General features: G+C 45.6%; 1 protein-coding gene and 1 pseudogene across 1 annotated transcript; one reads left to right on the top strand and one right to left on the bottom strand.

The window, feature by feature from the left end:
* Positions 1-9,638: 9,638 nt before the first annotated feature.
* LOC148044589 (uncharacterized) lies at positions 9,639-11,446 on the top strand (annotated as a pseudogene).
* A 5,869-nt stretch (positions 11,447-17,315) lies between these two features.
* Positions 17,316-25,779, bottom strand: TXNDC12 (thioredoxin domain containing 12). The gene is made up of 7 exons (XM_014070237.2): positions 25,456-25,779; positions 23,530-23,590; positions 22,489-22,541; positions 20,557-20,630; positions 19,629-19,698; positions 19,446-19,529; positions 17,316-18,393 (listed from the first exon to the last, which is right to left on the bottom strand). Exons 1-7 carry the CDS (start codon positions 25,547-25,549, stop codon positions 18,314-18,316), a joined length of 516 nt encoding a protein of 171 aa, XP_013925712.1. The 5' UTR covers positions 25,550-25,779; the 3' UTR covers positions 17,316-18,313.
* Between the last annotated feature and the right edge of the window lie 539 nt (positions 25,780-26,318).

The following is a 26,318-nucleotide window of genomic DNA, read 5'->3' as shown; positions in this document are numbered from 1 at the left end:
ACCGCATCCTTTAGGAGGTGCGGGAAGGATCCCTCCCAAAGAGAGGTGTTAACTATCGTTTGGAGCCAGCCAGACGTGTTTCACCTCCCTGCTGGTCGAAACCAGCCAGGAGGGGCACGGGTCCAGTATACAAGTGGAGACACTCACCGCTCCCATGGCCTTCTCCACTTCCTCAGGAGCGACAAGTTGAAACTCACTCCATAAAATCTGCTCAAGACCTTCCCCCGGTACCTCAGCTGGTATCGTGCAATTGGAGTCCAGATCCGTCCGAATCCGAGCGACTTTATCCGTTAGTAACTGAACAAATTCCTCAGCTCTACCCTGTAGAGGGTTGTCCGCATCCCTCCCTTTCAAGAAGGAGTGGGCTATTCTAAACAAGGCGGCTGGGCATGATTCAGCGGATGCAATAAGAGCGGAAAAATGTGCACATTTCACCGCCCGTATTGCCACGAGATAGGTCCTGATATAGGCTCTCATCAGTGCTCGGTCAGATTCAGAGTTACTAGCCCTCCAGCGGCGCTCTAGGCATCGCTTTTGGCACTTCATCTCCCGGAGTTCCTCGGTAAACCAAGGAGCCCTCTTGGATCCACTGCCTCAGAGAGGCCGTAAAGGCGCAATCCGGTCTAGAGCCCTCGCCGCCGCTGTGTTCTAAGCAGTGACTAAGGACTCTACCGGACTGTGGGCGAGAGTGACAAGTATTTCTCCAAGCGCTGTCTGAAATCCCGTAGGGTCCATCAGGCGTCTGGGGCGGAACCACCTAATCGGGTCCCCCTCCCTACAGCGGGGGATTGGCTTCCGAAAGTCAAGCCTCAATAGGAAGTGATCAGACCATGACTAGGGCAAGATCTTAATGCCCTTCAAATCTAGATCACGTCTCCACTGCTCCGAGAGGAATACGAGGTCAAGCGTGTGACCCGCTGAGTGAGTCGGACCCCGAATTACTTGGGTCAAGTCCATGGCTGTCATGGAAACCATGAACTCCTGCACCCCGTCAGAGTGTTCACCAAGCGAAGGCAAGTTGAAATCCCCCAGCACCATAAGCCTGGGGAACTCTACCGCCAGCTCGGCTACTGACTTGAGGAACGAGGGGAGGGCTGTTGCAACGCTGTTGGGAGGTAGGTACATTAACAACAAGCCCACTTGACCCTCAAGGTCCAACTTCACCAACAGGGACTCACACCCGACAAGCTCCGGAGCAGGGATCCTACGAGGAACTAATGACCTTCGGATGATGACGGCCACTCCCCCACCCCTTGACTGGGGTCGTGGCTGATGGAGCACCTGAAACTCTTCTGGGCACATTTCAGTGAGGGGGACTCCTCCCTCCAGGCCCAGCCAGGTTTCAGTAATACATGCCAGGTCTGCCCCCTCGTCTAATATTAGGTCCCGGACGAGGGGAGCTTTGTGAACCACAGACCTGGCATTTAGCAACAACAGCCTGAGACCAGGGCCCTGACAACTCTCTGACAACATGGCAGTGGATCTGGATACTTGAGAGACCGCCTTCTGCCAATTACATCCCTGCGACCAATAAGATCCCATAGACTAGGCCTCCTCCGTATCCCATCGGCCAGCCAGTGTCGGCTGGCAACCACAAGGAGGAGGGCCTTCTCAGCAGTAGCCCCGACCCTTTGGAACGAGCTCCCCGTGGAGATTCGTACCCTCTCCACCGTCCAAGCCTTCCGCATAGCCTTGAAGAACTGGCTCGCCCGTCAGGCCTGGGGATAGGAATAGTTACCCCTCCCGAATGATGAATGTATGTTGTCTACCATTTTATTATATGTTTCTATCTTGATGTTTGTACCCCCCCTCCCCCGGTTTTATGTGAGCCGCCCTGAGTCCCCTCAGGGAAAAGGGCGGCCTACAAATACTAATAAAACTCTAAAAACTCTAAAAACTCTCGCCATCTGGTCCCGGAGTGGAACTAACAGGGCCAGAAGGAGGGATCGCTGTGACGTAGCGAATCCTCCTTCCCCGATAATGGCTAGCTCTGAAGTTCCCGCCGTACCTGCCCTTCCCCGTCATGACCATAATGCTCTGACCCACCCCCACACCCGTAGACCCCATTTCCCCTCCCATAGCCTCCACTCTCTCCGGCAGGCCATCTATACCAGTCATTCTAGGGCGGATGGTAGGCCTGGGCAGAAGACCACTTCTGCAAAAGCACTCAGTGGAGGAGGCACCGGGCTGTACTCCCAGCCCTCTCATGCATACACAGTCACCCATTCAAACATGCCCCACTATAGGCAGTTAAAAACACAAAGATACAATAGATAATTAAAAAATTAAGGGGCACAAGCATCCACAGTCACACCATGCACACCGCATTCATAAAAATTGTGCAAGGCAAACCTGATCAAGGAATTTGTGAAGGTATGGGGGGTGAGAGTCCAGAGTCAAAAGTGGAAGGAATAATTGTAAATGTGGATGTAGATGGAGCGGGGGGCATAAATGCCCAGTTGGAACAAGAGGCAGTCCAAAGCCTCAGCCCCCCCCCCTGGTGTCTCACCGTTAGTCCAAAGGGGCACAGTCCCAAGGGGGCGTAGAAGGAACAAGGCAATACTTTTTAATTATGTTTTAATGTTAGTATTTTTTAATATAGTATAAAAACTAATGTGTATTGCTGGGCTTTGACCATAATAAAGATTTTACTTACTTACTTCTCCAGTGAGTCCCTCCTTCTCATCAGATGGCCATAGTATTTGAGTTTCCAATATACCATCTAAGAACAAATACAATTTAAAGTTTTTCCCATCCAAATTTGGTGGCAGAGGGAGAATGCTTGACCCCAAAGTAGTATATGTAGTCCTCTACTTACAACTATTCATTTAGTAACTGTTCAAAGTTACAACAGCACTGAAAAATTTGACTTATGACTGTTTTTCCCACCATTCATTCCCATGGTCATATGATTGAAATTCAGGTGCTTCATGATAGTTGCACGCTTCTTGGGTCATGTGACCACCATTTGTAACCTCCCCAGAAAACTTCTGACAAGAAAGGTTGATGGGGGAAGCTGGATTCTCTTAACAACGGTACGCTACGCTTAACATTTACAATGGTTCTCTTAACCATGACAAAAAGATTATGAAGTGGGGCAAAACTCACTTAACAACTGCCTTGCTTAGCTATGGCAATTTCTGGCTCAATTGTGGCCATAAATTGAAGACTGTCATTTTTTGTGTGAAAGAAGTTCTCAGCTGTTTCTTGTATTCAAAGTGTGCTGGGAAGCACCCTGTCCTTTGATCTTAATTCTGCTTTCCCACAGTTTCCCCTGATTTTAGATGAAACAAATCAGGAAATTATCTGTGTTGTACTGAATTAATAAATGAGCTTATCTGAAATGCTTACAGCCTTGTGAGACCCAGAAAATAGATTTGCTGTTTAAAATGTATACAGCAATTGTAATGTTTAAGGTTGATTGTGCCATCTGGTGGCAAGTAAAGAATTTTCTTGTCCTGAATGGCTTTGAAACAATTTTGGTTCAAAGCCTATTTCTATCTTTATAAGCATCCCTGGTGGTAATCTCAGCTTTATTGTAGAATGTGCTTGCATGGCATGCTTAACCATGGTTAGTTTATGGTATAAACCATGGTTAAACAAATCTATTGTTTGTTACATTAACTTAATTTTCTGGGTACCATACATCAATCAACACTCTAGGTTAAAATATGGCTGGCTGATTTATGGTTCAGTATGCCATACTTTTCGGTCCTTTCACTAAAGGTGGCTAACCAGGTTGTTTTTCAGTGCTGGTCCACATATGAGTTTTCTTTTCCAAGGCTCCACCAGCCCCTTCTCTTTCAATTTTTAAGCAGACGCTCCCAAATATTTTTTTACACTAATTAGTCATTGATGTAGAGATAAGCTGCATATCAAGCCCAAGGCATGACTAATATACTGTTTTAAAGTGGCTGTTTTTTTAAAAATTGTAACCTATCTTGAGTAAATCTGTTCTAGAAATATTAAATTTGGTACTCCCACCAAAACCAAGAGTTCAAGATTCCATTCATTTCCATAAGCTCAGATTCTCAAAATAATACCACTCTTGACCTCAATACACTTACTTTAGTTTTGGTAATTGGTAGCTTTTTTCTTCCTTCAAGTCTGCATTGATTCTTAATAACTGCCTGGACTGTTCCTTGCACTTTTCTTGGCAATGTTTTTGCAAGAGGCTTGCCATTGCTTCAACGTAGGGCTCAGAGAGTGACTGGCTTAAAGTCACTTAACTGATTTAATGCCTAAGACAGAAGTGAAACTCAGTGTTCTGGTTTCTAGACGTATGTCTTAAACCATTATAAAACTAATTTTCTGCTTAGTGTATTTAATGAACCTACCGTATTTTTCGGAGTATAAAGACGCACCCTTTTCCCTCAAAAAAGAGGGTGAAAATCTGGATGCATCTTATATGCTGAATACAGCATTTTTGGCCTACCGAAACTCTGCCCCCTTTGCAAAAATGGACATACAGAGGCTTTGGGAGGCTTGTAAAGTGCTCCCGAGGACTGGGGAGGGCAAAAACAAGCAAAAAATGGACCGTTTTTGCCTCCCCAGCCCCCAGGAGCACTAAGAGCTTCTCAAAGCTCTGCATTTACAAAAAAATGAGGCGTGCAGAGGGTTTGGGAGGCCTGCAGAGTTCAAAAACTTTTTTTAAAAAAATTACCTCTTAAAAATCATAATGTGTCTTATACTCCGGTGCGTCTTATAGTCTGAAAAATACAGTAATTGACAGAACTGCTACTTAAAAGAAAAACATGTCATGACATCAGCTCAGACAAAGCAAAAGTTCCTTCAGAAGGATAGTAGTTTTAATTATGCTTAAAGCTCTGAAATATAGGTACTTTTTCAGCAATATCATATTTGACCACAAAAAAAAAATCTTATCTCCAAATAAATAGAAGTCTGCTAAGCTACAGAAGATTGAAAACATGAAATAAATTCCTTTCTCAGATAGGAGAAATTTTATTAAATGTATTAGATTAAGGTGTTAGCTTAATACCAAGTGGAAAATTATCCGTTGTATTCACATTTTTTTTTGTGCGCATGTGCGGAACGGAATGGCGGTCAGGCTTTTTCGCCCTGACTCAATTCGGCGAAAAAGTGCTGAGAACTCTTGGAACCTGCCACATAACCTATTCAAAAGAGGTCCCTGGGATGACTGAAATCCAGGGGACACGAGAAGATCAAACATTGGGGGGAGCCGCCACCCTCGGACAGCCCCGAACTTCACAATCCTCGGCGCGGCACGGCGGTGAAGATGGTGGCACCGCGGTGACGATGCCAGCATTTCTCATTGACTTGCAGCAATTACGAGGCCTCTCAACTTTATTTGTTCAATCTGGTGAGCCTTTAGTGACTTTATTTATCGATTATTGCTATTGCCATCGCCTGGAGGGGGGTGATCAATCTGGGCTTTTGCCGGGATTGGGCGAATCGGGCGGCTGGCTGTGTATGCTGCCGCCGTGGCCCTCCCTGGATGCCCCCCCCCTCCACACCTGGCTCGGCCTCTTCACCAACACTGCCTCCTCCCTCCGTCGCTTTCTACACTATGGGGTTTTCCTTTTGGGTGAGCCTTCTCCCCCTGCCTGCCCTGGCTGCTGCAGAGTCCCCTCTTGTTTCCCCTGTTTAACATCTGGTCTCCTGCTATTTTGGTCTTTGAATACCTGACTTCCCTCAACTGCAATCTCGGGGTCCCTGGACTTGCCTTCTTAGCCCCATTTGTTTTCATCATTGCCACCCACCACGGCCCCTGGACTACCATCATTGCCATCATTATTGCCACCTACCACAGCCCCTGGACTACCAACTTGGACAGCGCCCATTTATTTGATATTTTGGTATTTGAAGTTTATTTATATGCCGCCCTTTTCCCTGGGAGGACTCAGGGCGGCTTACAACTCAAGAGGGAGGGGGGAGACAGACTTTTTAACATATAAAACAATACATCATTAAAACACAACATTCATACCATTCGGGCGGGTTACAGTCTTTAGCCCCAGGCCTGACGGGATAGCCAGATTTTGAGGGCTGTGCGGAAGGTCTGGAGGGTGGTGAGGGTACGAATCTCCACGGGGAGATCGTTCCATAGGGTCGGAGCTGCCACCGAGAAGGCTCTCCTCCGCATGGTTGCCAGTCGACATTGACCGGCAGATGGGACTCGGAGGAGGCCTAATCGGTGGGATCTAATTGGTCGAGTGGAGGTGATTGGCAGTAGGCGGTCTCTCAAGTACCCAGATCCACTACCATGAAGGGCTTTGTGGGTGACAAGTAGCACCTTGAAGCGCACCCGGAGATCGACAGGTAGCCAGTGCAGCTCGCGGAGGATAGGTGTTATGTGGGTGAAGCGAGGTGCACCCACAATCGCTCGTGCGGCCGCATTCTGGACTAGCTGAAGTCGCCGGATACTCTTCAAGGGCAGCCCCATGTAGAGCACATTGCAGTACTCCAGCCTAGAGGTCACAAGGGCACGAGTGACTGTTGTGAGAGCCACCCGGTTCATGTAGGGGCGCAACTGGTGCACCAGGCGAACCTGGGCAAATGCCCCCCTGGTCACAGCTGACAGATGGTGTTTGACCCCCCAGCCTGAGAGATGGAATACTTGCCGAATTAGTGGGAGGGAAACACAACAGCCACTCGGTCTTATCTGGGTTGAGCACAAGTTTGTTAGCCATCCAGTCCCTAACAGCTTCAAGTCCCTGGTTCATCACGTCCACCGCTTCATTGAGTTGGCACGGGGCGGACAGATACAACTGAGTATTGTCCGCGTACTGATGATATTTTATCCCGTGCCGCCGAATGATCTCACCCAGCGGTTTCATGTAGATGTTAAAAAGTAGGGGGGACAAGACCGAACCCTGCGGCACCCCATATGTTAGGGGCCTAGGGGTCGATCTCTGCCCTCCAACTAACACCGACTGCGACCTGTCCGAGAGGTAAGAGGAGAACCACCGCAAAACAGTGCCTCCCACCCCCACCTCCCGCAGTCGTCGCAGAAGGATACCATGGTCGATGGTATCGAAAGCTGCTGAGAGGTCAAGGAGAACCAGGATGGAGGCGTGGCCTCCATCCCTGGCTCTCCAGAGGTCATCGGTCAATGCGACCAAAGCGGTTTCTGTGCTGTAGCCAGGCCTGAAGCCGGACTGGAATGGGTCGAGATAACTAGCTTCCTCCAAGGACCGCTGGAGCTGAAAGGCCACCACCTTCTCAACAACCTTCCCCACAAAGGGGAGGTTGGAGACTGGACGGTAATTGTTAAGAACGGCTGGATCCAAGGATGGTTTCTCCAGGAGGGGTCTCACCACCGCCGCCTTAAGTGCGGGGGGAAAGACCCCCTCCCGAAGAGAGGCGGTAACAACCGCCTGGATCCAGCCCCGTGTCACCTCCCTGCTGTTAGCAACCAGCCAGGAGGGGCACGGGTCCAGTATACATTTGGAGGCACTTACAGCTCTCATGGCCTTGTCCACGTCCTCAGGGGCAACATCCTGAAACTCAACCCAGGGATGGTCTGCCAGATTATCCCCTTGTGCCTCGGCTGGACCTGCGGAATCGGAGTCCAAGTCCGACCAAAACCGAGCAACTTTGTCCGCTAGGAACTGGATGTAATCCTCAGCCCTACCCTGCAGGGGATTCCCCATGTCCCTCCTATTTAGGACGGAACGGGTTATCCTAAACAGGGCGGCTGGGCGCGACTCAGCGGACGCAATCAAGGTGGCAATATAAGTTCTTTTTGCCGTCCTAATTGCCCTGATGTATTCCTTGATGCAAGATGTTAAAAGTGCTCAGCTCGATTTGGATTTGTTGGATCTCCATAAGTGCTCTAGGCGTCTCTTCCGGAGCTTCCTCTCCCGGAGTTCCTCGGTGAACCAAGGGGGCCTCCTGGATCCACTGCCTTGGAGCGGCCGCAGTGGCGCAATCCGGTTAAGAGACTCCGTCGCTGCCGAGTTCCAGGCAGCAACCAGAGTCTCCACCGGACTGTGGGCGAGAGTATCAGGAATAACCCCAAGCTCCGTCTGGAACCTCAAGGGGTCCATAAGTCGCCTGGGGCAGAACCACCTGGTCGGTGGTTTGGTCTCCGAAAGTCAAGCCTCAGTAGGCAGTGGTCTGACCATGACAGGGGTATGATCTCACTGCCCCTCAGACCAAGATCACAAGTCCACTGCTCCGAGAGAAATACGAGGTCGAGCATGTGACCCGCTGAGTGGGTTGGGCCCCGAATTACTTGGGTCAAGTCCATGGCCGTCATGGAAGCCATGAACTCCTGCGCCCCATCAGAGTGTTCACCGAGCAAAGGCAAATTGAAATCCCGCAGAACCATAAGCCTGGGGAACTCAATTGCCAGCTCGGCTACCGACTCGAGGAGCGAGGGGAGGGCTGCTGCAACGCTGTTGGGAGGCAGGTACGTTAACAGCAAACCCACTTGACCCTTGAGGTCCAACTTCACCAGCAGGGACTCACACCCGACAAGCTCCGGAGCAGGGATCCTACGAGGTGCTAGAGACTCTCGGATAACAATAGCCACACCTCCACCCCTTCCCTGGGCTCTCGGCTGATGGAGCACCTGAAAACCTTCTGGGCACATCTCTACGAGGGGGACTCCTCCCTCCGGCCCCAGCCAGGTTTCAGTAATACATGTCAGGTCTGCCCTCTCGTCTAAAATTAAGTCCCGGACGAGGGGAGCCTTATGAACTACAGACCTGGCATTTAGCGACAACAGCCTGAGACCAGGGTCCTGATTACTCGCGCCATCTGGCCTTGGAGTGGGACTCATAGGGCCGGAAGGAGGGATCTCTGTGACGTAGCGAACCCTCCTTCCCCGGTAATGGCCAGCCCTAAAGTCCCCGCCATATCTGCCCCTCCCTGTTACGACCGTGATGCTCCGGCCCACTCCCGTGTCCGTGGTTCCCTCAACCACCCCTATGCTCCCGCGTTCCCCGACAGGCCCTCCGAATCAAACACACTCATTTGTTCACCCAGGCAGTCCCCACGTAATAATTAAAACACATAAAATACAATAATAATGGGATAATAAAAAGTGGGATCATTCATTCAGTCACATGCAAGTCCCATACACTCACCATACCAGTTAAAAATTGCGCTATCGTGCGAGTTCGTACAAGGCTTATATAGGAGGTCTTAAAAAATCTTGGCCTTCTCCTCTACAAAGTCCAGTGAAGAGTCCAGTAAAGAATATATAGTCCAAAGAGGGGTGTTCCGTCCCTCTCCCTTCCTCCAGTTCCAAAGACGTATCCAAGGCCAAAAATCGCTCCTTTGGAGGGGCTGAGGTGGCATCCCTGAGCACCAGCGGGTGGTAATGGTCACACCAAGTGAGACCCGGTCGTAAATCCAAAAGTCCAACAGCCGTGGGCAGAGCGAGCCAGATGGTAAACAAGGCCCCGTGGCCGTAAGTGTAAACAGAGGAAAGGCCACGTCGCAGAGAAGGCCGAATTAGATGGGAGGGGGGGGCACCCAGAAGGGTCGTGGCGGCAACAAAACCAGCTGCCAGATCTCATCCAGCGCCCTGCCAAGCCGACCATCCCCTCTCTGGGACAGTCCAGTGCAGTCCGAGGATCACAGAGATCACAGAAGCGGGAGCAAAAGATGTCAGAAAACATCCATCTAATCCATCTTGTTACGGCGCCATGGAGTGTGGTTGGATGGGGGCATGTACAACGTGTGGGGAGGCCTTTAGACATGTTGGGGATACCTGATACACTCCCCCCTCTTCTCCGACTCGTTTCTGCCACCCCGGACTTTTTGGACCCTCTGCAGCCTACAGAAGGGAAGACAGATATTCTCCTGTTTACCATCTATTGCCTCTGCTGGTTCTCAACCATTCTGGACTCTTAGAGTATCTGCACAATTTTTAAGATCTGCGCAAACTGTCTTGGTATGCGGAGTGCTTGAGTATGTATGCTAGTGAATGATCCCACTTTTTATTAATTTTAACTTTTATACCCTGTTTTTATTGTACCTACTTGTTTTTATTGTTATAGTGGGGTGTGTATGTTGAGTATGGTTGCTTGGTATATATGAGGGGATCGGGAGTGCAGCCTGGAGCCCCCTCCACTGAGTGCAGAAACAGAAGTGGATGGGGGCCCGGAACCGCCTCTCGTCCCAGAGTGCATGGGGTGAATGGCCTGCCAAAGAGAGCGGGGGGCCATGGGAGGGGAGGAGGGGTCTACGGAGGGTGGGACAGGCCGGAGCGTCCCAGCTCCATTTGGGAGAGGCAGGTATGATGGGAGCTTCAGGGCTGGCCATTACCGGAGAAGGAGGGTTCACTACGTCACAGCGATCCTTCGTTCTGGCCTCATCTCAAGGATCAAGTGGCAAGAGATGTCAGGGCCCTGGTCTCAGATTGCTGTTGCTAAATGCCAGGTCTGTGGTTCATAAAGCTCCCCTTGTCCAGGACTTAATATTAGACGAGGGGGCAGATCTGGCATGTATTACTGAAACCTGGCTGGACCATGAGGGAGGAGTCCCCCTCTCAGAAATGTGCCCAGAAGGGTTTCAGGTACTCCACCAACCACGACACCAGAAAAGGGGTGGGGGAGTGGCTGCTATCATCCGAAAATCATTAGTTCCTCGTGGGATCCCTGCTCCGGAGACTGTCGGGTGAGAGTCCCTTCTGGTGAAGCTGGACCTAGGGGGTCAAGTGGGCTTGCTCCTAACGTACCTACCTCCCAGCTGTGTTACAACAGCCCTGCCTGTGCTCCTAGAGTCAGTAGCCGGACTGGCGGTTGAATTCCCCAAACTGATAGTATTGGGGGATTTCAACCTGCCATCTCTCGGCGAACGCTCTGATGGGGCGCAGGAGTTCATGGCTTCCATGACAACCATGGACTTGACCCAGGTAATTCAGGGTCCGACTCATACAGCGGGACACACACTCGACCTCGTGTTTCTCTCGGGGCAGTGGAGACGTGATCTGGAATTGAAGGGCATAGAGACCTTGCCCTTGTCATGGTCAGATCACTTCCTACTGAGGCTGGATTTTCAGAAACTGCTCCCCCACTGCAGGGAGGTGGAGCCGATTAAGTGGTTCCACCCCAGGTGCCTGATGGACCCATTGGGATTTCAGACGGAGCTTGGGGAGATACCTGACTCCCTTGCCCACAATCTGACAGAGTCCTTGGTCGCTGCTTGGAATATAGCGGCAGCTGGGGCTCTTGACTGGATTGCGCCTTTGCGGCCTCTCCGCAGCAGTGGATCCAGGAGGGCCCCTTGGTTTACCGAGGAATTCCGGGAGATGAAAGGCAAGAAGAGACGCCTAGAGCGACGTTGGAGGGCCAGTAACTCCGAATCTGACCGAACACAGCTAAGAGCCTTTATTAGGACTTACTTAGTGGCGATACGGATGGCAAAATGTGCTCATTTTTCTGCTCTTATTGTGTCCGCAGAAGCTCGCCCGGCTGCTCTGTTTAGGATAACTCCCTCCCTCCTGAAATGAAGGGATGCGGGGGAACCCTTACAGGGAAGAGCTGAGGAATTTGTTCAGTTTCTGTCGGACAAAGTCGCTCAGATTCGGACAGACCTGGACTCCACTTGGACATTACCTGCCGAGATGCCGAGGGTGGGCCTTGATCAGATTTCTTGGAGCAAGTTCCAGCTTGTCACTCCTGAGGAAGTGGACAAGGCCATGGGAGCGGTGAGTGCCTCCATCTGCTTACTGGACCCGTGTCCCTCCTGGCTGGTTTCGGCCAGCAGGGAGGTTACACGAGGCTGGCTCCAATAGCAATAGCAGTAGACTTATATACCGCTTCATAGGGCTTTCAGCCCTCTCTAAGCGGTTTACAGAGAGTCAGCATATTGCCCCCAACAATCTGGGTCTTCATTTTACCCACCTCGGAAGGATGGAAGGCTGAGTCAACCCTGAGCCGGTGAGATTTGAACCGCTGAACTGCTGATCTAGCAGTAGCCTGCAGTGCTGCATTTAACCACTGCGCCACCTCTCTACAGGAGGGATCTTTCCCGCAGCCTTTAAAGGATGCGGTGGTGAGACCCCTCCTTAAGAAACCTTCTCTGGATCCAGCTATCCTTAAAAACTATTGTCCAGTCTCCAACCTCCCCTTTGTCGAGAAGGTTGTTGAGAAGGTGGTGGCCTTTCAACTTCGATGGTCCTTGGATGAAGCAGACTATCTAGGTCCCTTTCAGTCGGGTTTCAGGCCTGGTTACTCCACCGAAACTGCTTTGGTCGCGCTGACCGATGATCTCTGGTGGGCCAGGGATAGAGTACATTCATCTATCCTGGTGCTTCTTGACCTCTCAGCAGCCTTCCATACCATCGACCATGGTATCCTTCTGCGATAACTGGGAGAGGTGGGAGTGGGAGGCACCGTTTTGTGGTGGTTCTCCTCTTACCTCTCAGACAGGTCGCAGTCGGTGTTGGTTGGAGGACAGAGGTAGACCCCTAGGCCCCTTACATATGGGGTGCCACAGGGCTCGGTCCTGTCCCCCCTCCTATTTAACATCTACATGAAGCCACTGGGCGAGATCATTCGCCGGCACAAGATTAAATACCACCAATATGCGGACAATACCCAGCTGTATCTGTCCGTCCCATGCCAACTCAGCGAAGCAATGGAAGTGATGTGCCAGTGCCTGGAGGCTGTTAGGATCTGGATGGGAGTAAACAAGCTGGCACTCAATCCAGACAAGACTGAGGGCCTATTGATGTTCCCTCCCAAGGATAGTCCAGACTTTCTATCTATTTGCCTGGGGGGGTGAAAGTCTACACCCCGCAGAGAGGGCCCGCAACTTGGGTGTTCTCCTGGATCCGCAGCTGACATTAGAACATCATTTGTTGGCTGTGACCAGGGGGGCCTTTGCCCAGGTTCGCCTGGTGCACCAGTTGCGGCCCTATCTGGACCGGGAGGCACTTCGAATGGTCACTCATGCGCTAGTCACCTCAAGGCTCAATTACCGCAATGCGCTCTACATGGGGCTGCCCTTGAAGAGTGTTCGGAGACTACAGTTGGTCCAGAATGCAGCCGCGCGAGCGATATTGGGTGTACCTTGATACACCCATGTTACACCTATCCTCCGCGAGCTGCACTCGCTCCCTATTGGTCGCCGTATGCGCTTCAAGGTGCTGGTTATTACCTTTAAAGCCCTACATGGCCTTGGACCTGGATATCTGTGAGACCGCCTCCTGCTACATACCTCCCAACGGCCGATAAGAACTCACAGACTGGGCCTCCTGCAGGTGCTGTCGACCAGACAATGCCAGCTGGTGGCCCCTCGGGGCAGAGCCTTTTCTGTAGTTGCTCCGGCCCTGTGGAACAATCTTCCCGCAGAGATCTGGACCCTTCCCACTCTCACGGCCTTCCAAAAAGCCACCAAAACCTGGCTGTTCCGGCAGGCCTGGGGCTGCTGACCCATGTATGAGGTCCAGCCCCCAGCTAAGTCGAGTGTATGGTGTGTTCCTTTTAAATTGTTCTCGTTTTTCCCCTATTTTTTTATTTTTGTTTTATCTCTGTATTTGTAAGCCGCCTGGAGTCCTAAGGGATTGGGCAGCATATAAGTTTATTAAATCACGAATTAAAAATTACAATGTCTACAAATTGAATTGTTTTCCAATTTAGTCAGTTAGCACTCACAAAGCAATGTCAATGAACTTTTAAACTATTTTAAAATAACACTGTTAAGCTAATTTGAGAGAAGCTCTAGATACCAAAATTAATTATGGCAAAATTTATTTATATCCTTCATTATTTTCAGAAATAACTGAATGTAGCGATCACACACAATATTTCCTCCTCCTCTTTTCCCTACAATCTTAAATGAAGAAATGCACATGTAAATTAATTTACTGCTCACACACCTTGCCTCTTTCACATTTTATGCAAGATCCAAATAGCATGGTCTTTTGGATGTGACCTATGTAGTCCCTAAACAGGAAACTGATGACACATAATCAGTCAAAATATTCTCCTTTTGAATGTCTACAGTCCTTGTTACTTACAAGAAAATAAGCAGGTACTCAGACTAGTTGGAAAAAGCTGAGTGATGGCACTAAATTCTAGCCAACAAATAGTGTATTCCTCAGTTCCGCGAGCTGCACTGGCTACCTGTCGGTCTCTGGGTGCGCTTCAGGGTATTGATGACCACCTTTAAAGCACTCCATGGTAGTGGATCTGGATATTTGAGAGACCGCCTTCTGCCGATCACCTCCCTCCGACCGATTAGATCGCACAGGCTGGGCCTCCTCCGAATTCCATCCGCCAGTCAATGTCGACTGGCGACTACACGGAGGAGAGCCTTTTCTGTTGCAGCTCCGACCCTGTGGAACGAGCTCCCCGTTGAGATTCGTACCCTCACCACCATCCAGACCTTCCGCACAGCCCTCAAGACCTGGCTCTCCCAGCAGGCCTGGGGATAGGTTTCCAATTTGCCCGCCCGAGTGTTGACTGTTGAATGCATGTTGTGGTTTACCATTTTATTTTGTTCACTATTGTTTGTCTCTTGGTACTGCACCCCCTCCCCTTGTGATTGTAAGCCGCCCTGAGTCCCCTCAGGGAGAAGGGCGGCCTATAAATCTCAATAAAATGTAAAAAAAAAAAATGTAAAAAAGTTGTATTAAAGAACCTTTGAAAAAGACAAGTTCCGAGAAATGTTGAATGTGCTGCCCTTTTCCCCCGAAGGGGACTCAGGGCGGCTCACAACTCAAACCAGGGAAGGGGGATACAAACAAAAAATTAAAACGACACAGAACAATACATAATTTAAAACACACGACAGTCATACCATTTGAGACGGGGGCAACAATTCTTTAGCCCCAGGCCTGTCGGAACAGCCAGGTTTTAAGGGCTTTGTGGAAGGCCTGGAGGGTGGTGAGGGTTCGAATCTCCACGGGGAGTTCGTTCCAGAGGGTCGGAGCAGCCACAGAGAAGGCTCTCCTCCGGGTAGTCGCCAGTCGACACTGGCCGGTGGATGGAATTCGGAGGAGGCCTAATCTGTGGGATCTAATCGGTCTATTGGAGGTAATTGGCAGCAGGCGGTCTCTCAAGTACCCAGGTCCAATACCATGAAGGGCTTTATAAGTGACGACTAGTGCCTTGAAGCGTATCCGGAGACCAATAGGCAGCCAGTGCAGCTCGCGGAGGATAGGTGTTACGTGGGTGAACTGAGGTGCACCCACGATCGCTCGAGCGGCTGCATTCTGGACAAGCTCGAGTCGCCGAATGCTCTTCAAGGGCTGCCCCATGTACAGCACGTTGCAGTAGTCCAGTCTAGAGGTCACAAGGGCGCGAGTGACTGTTGTGAGGGCCTCCCGGTTCAGGCAGGGACGCAACTGGTGCACCAGGCGAACCTGGGCAAATGCCCCCCTGGTCACAGCCGACAAGTGGTGTTCAAAAGTCAGCTGTGGGTCCAGGAGGACTCCCAAATTGTGAACCCTGTCTGAGGGGCATACTGTTTGACCCCCCAGCCTGAGAGATGGAACACTTGGCCAATTAGTAGGAGGGAAACACACCAGCCACTCGGTCTTATCCGGATTGAGTACAAGCTTGTTAACCCCCATCCAGTCCCTAACAGCCTCGAGGCCCTGGCACATCACGTCAACCACTTCATTGAGTTTGCACGGGGCGGACAGATACAGCTGCGTATCGTCCGCATACTGATGGTATTTTATCCCGTGCCGTCGAATGATCTCACCCAGCGGCTTCATGTAGATATTAAACAGGAGGGGGGACAGGACCGAACCCTGCGGCATCCCATAATTCAGGGGCCTAGGGGTCGATCTCCGCCCTCCGACCAACACCAACTGCGACCTGTCCGAGAGGTAAGAGGAGAACCACCGTAAGACAGTGCCTCCCACCCCCACCTCCCGCAGTCGTCGCAGAAGGATACCATGGTCGATGGTATCGAAAGCCGCTGAGAGGTCAAGGAGCACTAGGACGGAGGCATAACCTCCATCCCTGGCTCTCCAGAGATCATCGATCAATGCGACCAAAGCGGTTTCCGTGCTGTAGCCAGGCCTAAATCCCGACTGGAAGGGATCTAGATAATCGGGTTCCTCCAAGGACCGCCGGAGCTGAAAGGCTACCACCTTCTCAACAACCTTCCCCACAAAGGGGAGGTTGGAGACTGGACGATAGTTGTTTAAGATGGCTGGATCCAAAGATGGCTTCTTCAGAAGGGGTCTCACCACCGCCGCCTTTAGAGCGGGGGGAAAGAACCCCTCCCGAAGGGAGGCGGCAACAACCCCCTGGATCCAGCCCCGTGTCACCTCCCTGCTGTTAGCGACCAGCCAGAAGGGGCACGGGTCCAGTACACATGTGGAGGCACTTACAGCTCCCATGGCCGACATTACTGTTTTGAACCTTTAAAAACTATTTTCGTTCATGACAAAATGGGAGTCAACACTTCATAGTTGCTTGAAGTAGAATGTTGTGGCCCACCAGCAGCCAGCAGAGCTGGCAGATTTGGACAGTGAGGAGATTGGGGAGGAACATGGGCAGTCCTGGAGTCTGGGAAAGGCTCTGATGAGGGCTCTGTGTCGGAGACAGAGAGTGGGCCAGTTATCAGCTGCCTTCAGAGTCAGACATCAATGAGGCAGATGAATAGCTGGAGCCTGATCCCAGTGTGCGCATGCGCAGAGTTGCCAGATGAAGGGAACAGCTAAAGAACAGGGGTCGACTTGGGAGTAAGGCCACAGGTGGATGATGAATGTCCCCCTCCTAGAGGAAATAAAAGAGGACCGGAAAGGGTAGCAGAGTTTGCAGGAGACAATCAGTTTGCTTAATTGGTTCATGACTCTCCGAGACTCCTTGCCAAGTTTTGCAGATTGGCAGCTCTCCAAGCCTGATATGTCTGTGACTGTAAATCCTCCCTTGAAAGACTTTGCTGAATGAGCAGAATTCACAGTAAATTAATAAAAGGAGTTTTTGTTGGGACAAGGAGTTTGCTTTATGCCCTTGGGAAGCCTTGGTCAGAACATAGTGTAAGAAATATCTCACCATATATTTCCATAATTAGCCAGGTAATTTGAACACCTTGAAGCAGAAAAAATATACATATCTTTTTGCTGCAATAAAACATCATTAAAAAAAACCAATTGATCATGCATTACTCTTTCAATACCATTCCACTCTTACTACGAGTGGGGCTGATTTTCATGAGAAGAACAAAAGTTTTAGACCTTTAATGTTGAGAATTTTGCATTACCATTTTCACTATTGAACAGAAAGCTATTTTAAAACTACAGATATAACTAGGCATAACCTTTAAGGAAATAAAAAAATAGGCACTCCCCAGTAATATAACATATGCTGAAAAGAATTTCTTCTTCTCAAAATGAAAGAGGAAATAAACAAAAATTTAATATAAAATTTATTGTTCATTTTTCCACCGGTACAAAAATACAGTATAGCATGCTGAAATAAGGCAACCACCATAACCAGTGAGGGTTTTTTTTGTTCTAATGAAAAACTTGGAAGATGAATGCACCAATACATAAAAGCAAAGTTTATATAAATCAACCAAATGGAGTAACAGGCAATTATATGAAGAAAAAGTACACATAATCATATAATTAGTATTTGTTTCATTCTATTCCTGGAGCAAGCAGGAAAATGAGGCTATACCTACCATAATCCTAATGTATTTGGGAATAAATCCTATGGAATAACCCTTGTACTAATACTAATTAGTACTTAGGAATACTTAATACTCTTACTTTTGAGCAGACATGCATAGGATTGCATTGTTACGACTGCATTGTCTCTATAGCAGATTTGTATCAGTTTAATTTGAGATTTATAGATATTTAATCTAATTTAATCTTACTCAATTTGGCAATTTACAATATGAGCATAACTCCCCTAATTTCAACCAACATGCATTGTGGGAATTGTATCCTAAATATGTTTAGCACTACGAGGACGAAAAATACTGAATTAAGTTCATGTTAAAGGAAAAAAATTCACATATTCTTTTCTCAAAATCTACTAAAATGAACAAGTTTTAGTTGTAAGATATTTTAAAAAGATCTTTCTGATTAATGCCCTTAACATAATCATATATATGTTCCTATAATTTGGCTTTAAATTCCATTGAAACCTGATTACTCATGCAGTTAAAATTGAAGCATTTATTTGTTAAGGTATTTTGCCATTTTTTTCTTCTATAAATATCCATTTCAATGTAAAGAAGGGAGGACACAATACTTTTTTTGAATTTACTGTGTGAAAATTAGACAGCATTTGGTTTACTATCTACAGTATTTTTTTCAGAGCACCAACATTTTTATATGAAAAAAGTTAGGGTCACATTTAAATTTAGATGGTGAGCCTATACAAAATAGATCTTCAAGGTATTATAATTCATCTCCAAAATGTTTTTTCTTGAAAGCATCCCCTGTTAGCTTCTCTTGGGCTACCTTCATCCCTTGGATGACTGTAATATTAAACACAAGATATTCTTAGTACTTGATTCAATTCAATTAAAATGACTGAGCAAAATTATATTTTTATAAGTTACTGCAGAAAATCTACACATAAATATAAGCAATATTTAAAGTAGCAACATTATCTTCATAATGCATTCCTATCATGGCTCATAAACAACTCTTTTTCTTGATGACTTGTTTTTCTTTCTGTCAACATTTTCCCAGACTGAAAGTCCTCAATTTATTCCTAAATGTGATGTCCGTTAAAAGGCAACTTTAAGAAATTATAGCTGCATTCATTTATGAAATATATACCCAGTCTTTTGTTTTATACACCTCAAGCACTATATATAGTTCTCTATTTTAAAAAATCAATTTACTGTTTTGCTAAACTGTCTAAGAGTTCCTATGTACCCAACACCGTTTTCTGATGTCCAGTTCTGGCCTTCCATGGGGCATCTGTCAGCTGACTCGCTTTCTTTGTTGCCTGAATCAACTTCCTGATCAGTTTGCCAAACAGAAATGGGAGGGGGGCTGGTAAATTCCTAGGGTGGGGGGAGTCTAAGGAATGCATGAAAGCCTTCTGCACTGAAAAGGAGATAACCACCAAGGCCAAATTCTTGGAGGGGCAGAATGTTTTCCCAAAACAAAAGGACTGAATGTAATTGGTAGACAGTTTTACTCTGGGTAGTTCATACGACCAGGAATTACTTTTTTTGGGATGGGCCAAATGGAATGGTTGACATTAAGTCAGCTCTCAGGTTTTCCCGCAAAAAACACATATATTATATGCCATAATTAATATTCATAAACATCATTTTAAGGATGTCAAGGTAAGGAGTCCTGGAATGTACTGAACATCCCTCCAGGTGCTAGGTGGCATTTTGAATGTCAACTGTCAATATTTGTTCTAAGCATTTTAAACCCTTAGTGTAAGTTACTCAGAATACAAGCTCTGACACCCCCCCCCCCCAACAATCAGAAGCCAATCTAATTTGGCACTGCTATACAATTCAAGTCTCCTTTACCAAAACTCAATTTAGATGCAATTCATACATACCTTGATCAGCACTAGTATAAAAATACTTGTAGTTGGGGTTTCCTTTCTCATTTATGATCTCTGGATGGATCTTTCCACTGGGATCTGTGTAAAAGAAGATCAATGAAAAATGATGATTGCAATCTGAAATGCATTTTTTTATCCTTCAGCACAAATTGATGAACAACCACATTTATATCATACCCATGAAAATAATTCTAGGAATGTAACCTCCATCAGGGCTAAAAGCTTCATCCTTAGGTTCTTCTTCATCCTGTAAATAAAATAAAGGTTAAAAAAATTACCATTTCTGCATGAATTCTTCTTAATAGCCTACTGTATATCAAAATCAGAAGGGCCATTACAATAGCATAGCAATATTTCATTACTCCTATGTTTCATATACAACATCTTCAGACAGATATGAGATAAGAAAAATCACTTTTTTTAAACCTAAGAGACTTGGTGCTATCAATAGACAATACTTGCTAAAAAGAAATAAAGTTTTTCTTCATTAAGTCAATTACTTCTATTCTTAAAATAATTCCTTAGTTAATCTTCATTTTGAAACTTGAAACATCTTGAATTGAGGAACATATTACATCCTTCTTATGTTTATGAAAATAGAAAATATTGTATATAAAATTTAGGACATGAATCATGCATTATTTACTGAATAATGCATTAAATACTTTTGAAGTTTTGAATCCGTCCCTCCCTCATGCCTTCAACAACAGCAGAGCTTCTGATATGCTTGAAAAGCACTTAAAATTTAAGGGAATTATTCAGAGATGTATTTGCTCTGAAAGTAACCTATGCTGAATAGTAAGCATAGTCAAACATCAACAATGGATTACAGAAAATGATTTATAACATTTTGTATTATGTAATAAAATGCTTTATAATTTTTATGTTGTAAAATGTTTTATAAAATGGGCAAAATTTTAATTCCAGAGAAATGACGGGTCCTACATTTTCAATGCATTCTTTCAGTTAGCCTGTTTGAGGTATCTACATTGTAAAGTTTTTGCTTTATGATGCACCTTTTCAGAGTTGAAGGTTACAGACACAAGAGGTTTAGCAGTATATAGATAGCATTCAAACGATTCATTTCAGTATTCTAGAAACTTACCTCGAGGTTAACCATCACAAAATTATGGGCAAGCTCAGAGATTTCCTTTGATTCAGCAAACTTTGGTTTTAAAGCTAATAAAATAAAATATAAATGGGGAAACTAATCATTAAAGATGCAAATGTAGCAGGGCTGGATTCAGACTAAGTGGGAGGTATATAGATCCCTTTGAATCCAGTACTTATAGTTAGTAGTGAGTAACTAAGGGATACGGCCATAATTTACATAAATACCAATATTTTTTCCCTTAATACTAATTCAGAGATAGAACAAATGGACATCTTTAAACTGAAAATGGAAGCATAAATGAAATTAATACTGCATTATTTTTCTATTAATGCTTGAGGTGAGGTTAGTTAATTAGTGTACTAAACAGTTCTAGGAGTTTCTATATGAAAGCAATACAGATACGCTTTGACTTACAACAATTCACTTAGTGACTGTTCAAAGTAACAATGGCACTGAAAAGTGTGACTTATGGCCGTTTTTCAGTTATGATCTTTGCAGCATCCCCATGATCATGTGATCAAAATTGAGATACTTGGCAACTGGTTCATAATTATGATGGTTGCAGTTTCCTGAGGTCATGGGATCAACTTTTGCGACTTTCTTATAAGCAAATTTTCAATTCAATTTTCAATTTTAATGGATTTGTATGCCGCCCAATCCCGAAGGACTCCGTGCGGCTTACATAAAAACAGTTTTAAAAAATATTAAAAGAATTTAAGATACAGACAAAGCAAATTAAAAAAGACACAACATGCATTCGATCTTAATGGGGCTGAAGCACAATCAAAGATCAGCAGCCCCAGGCATGCCGGAACAGCCAGGTCTCAACAGACTTTTGGAAGGCCGAGAGAGTGGGGAGGGTCCGGATCTCAGGGAGTAGATCGTTCCATAGGGCTGGGACAGCTACAGAGAAGGCTTTCCCCCGAGGAGCCGCCAGGCGACATTGTGTAGTCGACGGCACCCAGAGAAGGCCCACTCTGTGAGATCTTATTGGGCGCTGGGAGGTATGTTGCAGGAGGCGGTCACGGAGATATCCAGGTCCTAGGCCATGTAGGGCTTTAAAGGTGATAACCAGCACCTTGAAGCTTGTTCGTAGACCAATAGGGAGCCAGTGCAGCTCACGGAGGATAGGTGTAACATGGGTGTATCTAGTACACCCAGTATCGCTCGCACAGCTGCATTCTGGACCAATTGTAGTCTCCGAACACTTTTCAAGGGCAGCCCCATGTAGAGCGCGTTACAGTAGTCAACAGGGAAGTCAGATTTACTTAACAACCGGGTTACTAACTTCAACTGCAATGATTCACTTATCAACTGTGGCAAGATAGGTCATAAAATGGGATAAAGCTGATTTTAAAAAATCTCACTTAACAGAAATTTTGGGCTCAATTGTGGTCATAAGTTGAGGACTATCTGTATACACACTATATTGATGATAAAAATGCAGGTAGTCCTTGACTAATGACCATAATTAAGCCCAGAATTATGACTGTAGGTTGTTGTGGTCATTACGTGTCTCACCACATGACCATGACCAATTTTACAAACTTTTTTGTAGTGATTGTTAAGTAAATCTGATTTATCCAGTGAGTATTTTTTGCTAGAAACCAGAAGTAAATGCTGGAAACTGGCATCAAGAACATCAAGAATCACAGTTACATGACTGCAGGCTGCTGTAAACAGAATAAAAGTGGGCTATTGTGAAGTGCACAAAATGCAGTCATGTGACTGTTGGAGGGGGTCTGTGGCTATTTGAACTTCAAAATTGGATTACACTTTTGGGGGGGGGGGCATCATAACTTCAAACAGTTGCTAAGTGACCGGTCCTTAGTTAGAACTAGCTGCATGCTGCTTTCACAAATATTGCAAATTTCCCATCCAGTATTCTGTGAAACATCACTAATGTTGCCTGTGATATCTTACCTTTGCAAGCACCACACCAGGATTTATGAATTATTATCATGAGAGGCAATCCACTAAAAATAATTGAAATATACAATTCAAGTAATTATCAAGACAGTTCAATTCCAAGCTCATAATCTATTAAAGCTGTAATACCAAATCACCTGCCCGAACAAATCTGCACAACTCATAGGAAAGGACCACATTGATTGATTAAAAGTAATATTGGGATGTAATCAGTTGTTTAACAGCAGCAGTGATGGAGTTGGTAGAGTTTGTGAAGCCGAGAAGTATTAGAGGTACTCAACAGTCTATCTTTGGGAAGCCAGATTCTTTCTGCATGGCAGAAATATTTGTTGGTGAAGTTATGGTTAGAAAACACTAGAGCGCTACACAAATCTGGGGCCATATATTGTATAGTTCATTGAAAACCATGAATAACTTCACTTTTATTCTGCAGCAAGGTGAAATATTCTGATGTAATATTTACACTACTTTCAAGCACAGATATTAGTTACAGAATCTATTTTAAATAATGTTGGACATCCCATTGTAGCTTTATTTCCAGATAATATGCTTTTTGTTCTTGCATAAAAAGCATTTCATTCTAAAACAAATGATAAGTTCTGTCAGATCCCATTGACTGGACTGGAGCTTACTTCCATATTAGCCCATTGGGGGTATTACTTGGAACGCTGGCACATTCTTTTCTTAGAAAAGTCTTTTTCCTTTGTCAATCTTTCGTGCTTCTTCTATCCATGCCTGTCTAAAAAATGAATGCATAATTATTTTCCCTTGACAAAGGTTTAATTTCTAATTGCTCAGACTTCGTGACTCTTAGAGAGCATGATCAATTCAGCAGTAACAGAGACTTCTGAACTGTGCCACATCAGCTGCATTCCATTCCAAGGCTTAGCGCTAGTACCAAAGCTTTAGCAACAGACATCTTTTCTCCAAATCCCTTCAGGTCTGAGTGCTGAAGTTGAAGTTCTCTGAATGCCTAGCGCTGAACTCATACAACTTAGAACATGTCTGTGCAGACAATTTAAGATTACAATATACCTGGCTGCAGCCTCCTTTTTCCCATCTTCCAGTGTTCTCCAGTGAATGTGATCTCCAAAACCTTGGAAGGAAAGAACAAATATATATTGTCTGGTTTAAAACAATTGCCCCCAATCTTTTTTGCAACAGGGGCCGGTTTCGTGGAACACAATTTTTCCACTGGAGTGGTGGTGGTTTTGGTTTCACTCAATCACCTGCCACTCACCTCCAAAGTTTCTAACAGGCCATGGACCACTATTGGTTTGTGGCCAGGGTTTGGGGATCCCTGATTTAAAACATTCATAACAGTATGTAGAAATATCCACAATGTGCAATTATTTAGGTTGGTAAACACAAATGACATTTTTCAGAAAGTCCTCACTAACGCCATGAAATCTTACGAACTTATTATGGAGTAAGCATTTTTGTATTTTCATTGTAAACTGCATTATGTCCATTTCTTCAGAACTGGGTTAGTGAAACTCCACAGACAATCATACTGCCTCAGCATAGTTCTAAGTATATTATATTAATTTTTTTACAGAACTTGTGACATTAAAATAAAGCTTGTTTTTAAGAGACTTATAACAAAAAGTTGCACAATTAAAAAAACAACCCTGTTTTTGATGCATTACAGTTTAAATGCATCTTAATGTTTTCACATATTGGAAACTGTGTACTTTATACACATTTGTACAATATTTATGAATACGAGGGCTTCCAACAAAGCTTTTATTGAAAACTTCTGTTTTTAAAATAACAGCTATAAGCAGCATTATTGGCTGCTTATACTAAAAAATCCATATTACCCCAAAGCATAATTAGAATAGTTACTTTTCAAACCTTACTTACAGAGTAAAAACATTTATTTTTTGCTAAGTAATTGCAGAATAACTCAAGCTTCACAAAGAACAGAACTTTCTTTCTTAGAATATTCAATATTATGTTATTTTTATATTTTCTTTCCCAAAGAAAGTATCACATTTGTCTTTGAATACAGAAGCTGTGTGAAGTTGTCATTGACACAAAGGATTGTGCTGCAATAGTTTCTATGAGGATTGTGCAACATTGGTTTCTATTCTACAAAGCAAGTAAGCCTATTCTGAAATGAAGGTCAGATAGAAAAAAGCATTCTGAGAAACTATAATCAAGCAACAAGAAAAGCAAAGAACTAAAATTTAAAAATAGTTCAGATACTTCAATCTATATTTGGCAGATAGCCCACAATCCCCAGGAGTAACTTGTCAGCGAATAATAATACTTGGTGGAGCAGTAGTGGGTAGCCCCAGTCATTTCCTCTTCTTGCTTAAAATTTAAAGAAGTTAATTTGCATATGTGGCACTTTAAGATGTGTAGGTGGCTATTAGAGGTTGCTTATTGTTCACTGTATCTTAAATAAAAACCATGTCTTCTCACTTCACCTAATCATCCGCTAAATAGAATTGATCCAATGGCAGAAAAAACAGGATATGATCAAGGAAATCCAGTTGAATTTCAATTGATAAATTAGAAGACATGCCCCATTACCTACTTTATTACCTTTAGTAACAAACACCTAATCGACTTTAATATTTTAGTACAGATTTAGTAGCTAAATGCAAAACGTGCACATTAGACAATTTTAGATTGTTTTTTTTTAAATTTCAGAATAAGATCAAAATTATTGACTTGAACGTTGGAAAAGAGAAACATTTGGGGTAAATCTCTGAACTATTTACAGTCATGTATTCTCACAAATCGTTTACCGACCATCTCGTGGTCTGAGTAGCAAATCTGTTCTCGATACTTCGCGGGATCGCAACTTAAATGGTAAGAATTACACGACAAACCCCAACATTTCGCAGTTGTTCAAACCCTCCAGCGCGGAAACTTTTGCTTGTTCAGCCCTCCCCCCCCCCCCCCAAAGCAGAGGGATTAAAAAGAAAACAAGAACAAATGGTTTCTAACCTTTTCCAAACGCTTTTTCAGCTGCAGCCTCAACGAACCAGTGGCAAAAGGAAGAAAAAAGGAGAGGGGACAGCGATGCGAGATGAACTCTCATAGTGGCAGCTCTCCCGGGTTGAGTAGCCGGTCAGCTTCGCCGCGGAGCCCGATCAATCCAAGTCCGTGGAAAAGGAAGTGATGCTATTGGGGCGGAGCTGGGAGGGATTTGTTCAATGTGGGTCCGGGGTAAATTTGAAGGAAACAAAAAGAGCCTTCTCCTGCTTTTTAGTGAAAGGTTCAACCTTCAGATGCAATCTATAGCTGTTTCTCAAGATCTATTTTTTGGGGGGGGGGGGGAGGATCGGGTATCATCTGAGCTGTTCGTTGCTTTGAATGGAGTCCAAAGTCGAATCAACGGCAGCAACGAGATTGTTATGTCAAACTTGTTGAAAAATACGACGGAGCCCATTCTGCGCTAATTTGGAGCACTAATGTATTATGTTCGGTGGGATTTACGTCCCTCCTTGCCTACTGAGTAGGCTTTGTTTACTCTCGCACATGTGAATGGGAAGGAGGAACTGTTAAGCTTTCTGAAACTGGCAGAAGCTGAAATTTTAGTCTGACCTCAAAGAACGGCGATTCCCGCTTCCACGGAAGCAGTTCCCGCTCAGTTCCCTCGGGTGCGAACAGCTCCTGCGCCTTAAAAAGAACAAAGCAATGGATTCCGGTTTGGTATATCTAAGGAAAACCACAACTCCCAGCATCCATCGCTGTAAAAATATTTACTCCTACCCCACCCTTCTTACCCCCCCCTGGGCGTGCACAGCAGACACAGAGACTTTGCAGTTGCCCGTAGCGGGAGCCACGGAAAAATGCGGCTGCCGGCG

Source organism: Thamnophis sirtalis, unplaced genomic scaffold, assembly GCF_051295495.1.
Source record: "Thamnophis sirtalis isolate CommonGarterSnake01/CBP01778 unplaced genomic scaffold, rThaSir2_p1.2 scaffold_7, whole genome shotgun sequence".
NCBI lineage: Eukaryota > Metazoa > Chordata > Lepidosauria > Squamata > Natricidae > Thamnophis > Thamnophis sirtalis.
This window is presented reverse-complemented; position numbering and strand designations above follow the sequence as displayed.

What these genes read in the sequence shown, in the direction of transcription:
- TXNDC12 (XM_014070237.2), bottom strand. Translation starts at nt 25,549, where the DNA reads ATGAGAGTTCATCTCGCATCGCTGTCCCCTCTCCTTTTTTCTTCCTTT. An exon ending in TGAAAAAGCGTTTGGAAAAG is followed by an intron (nt 23,591 to 25,455) that starts GTTAGAAACCAT and finishes TTTCCTTCCAAG; the next exon opens with GTTTTGGAGATCACATTCAC. An exon ending in AAAAAGGAGGCTGCAGCCAG is followed by an intron (nt 22,542 to 23,529) that starts GTATATTGTAAT and finishes AATTATTTTTAG; the next exon opens with TGGATTGCCTCTCATGATAA.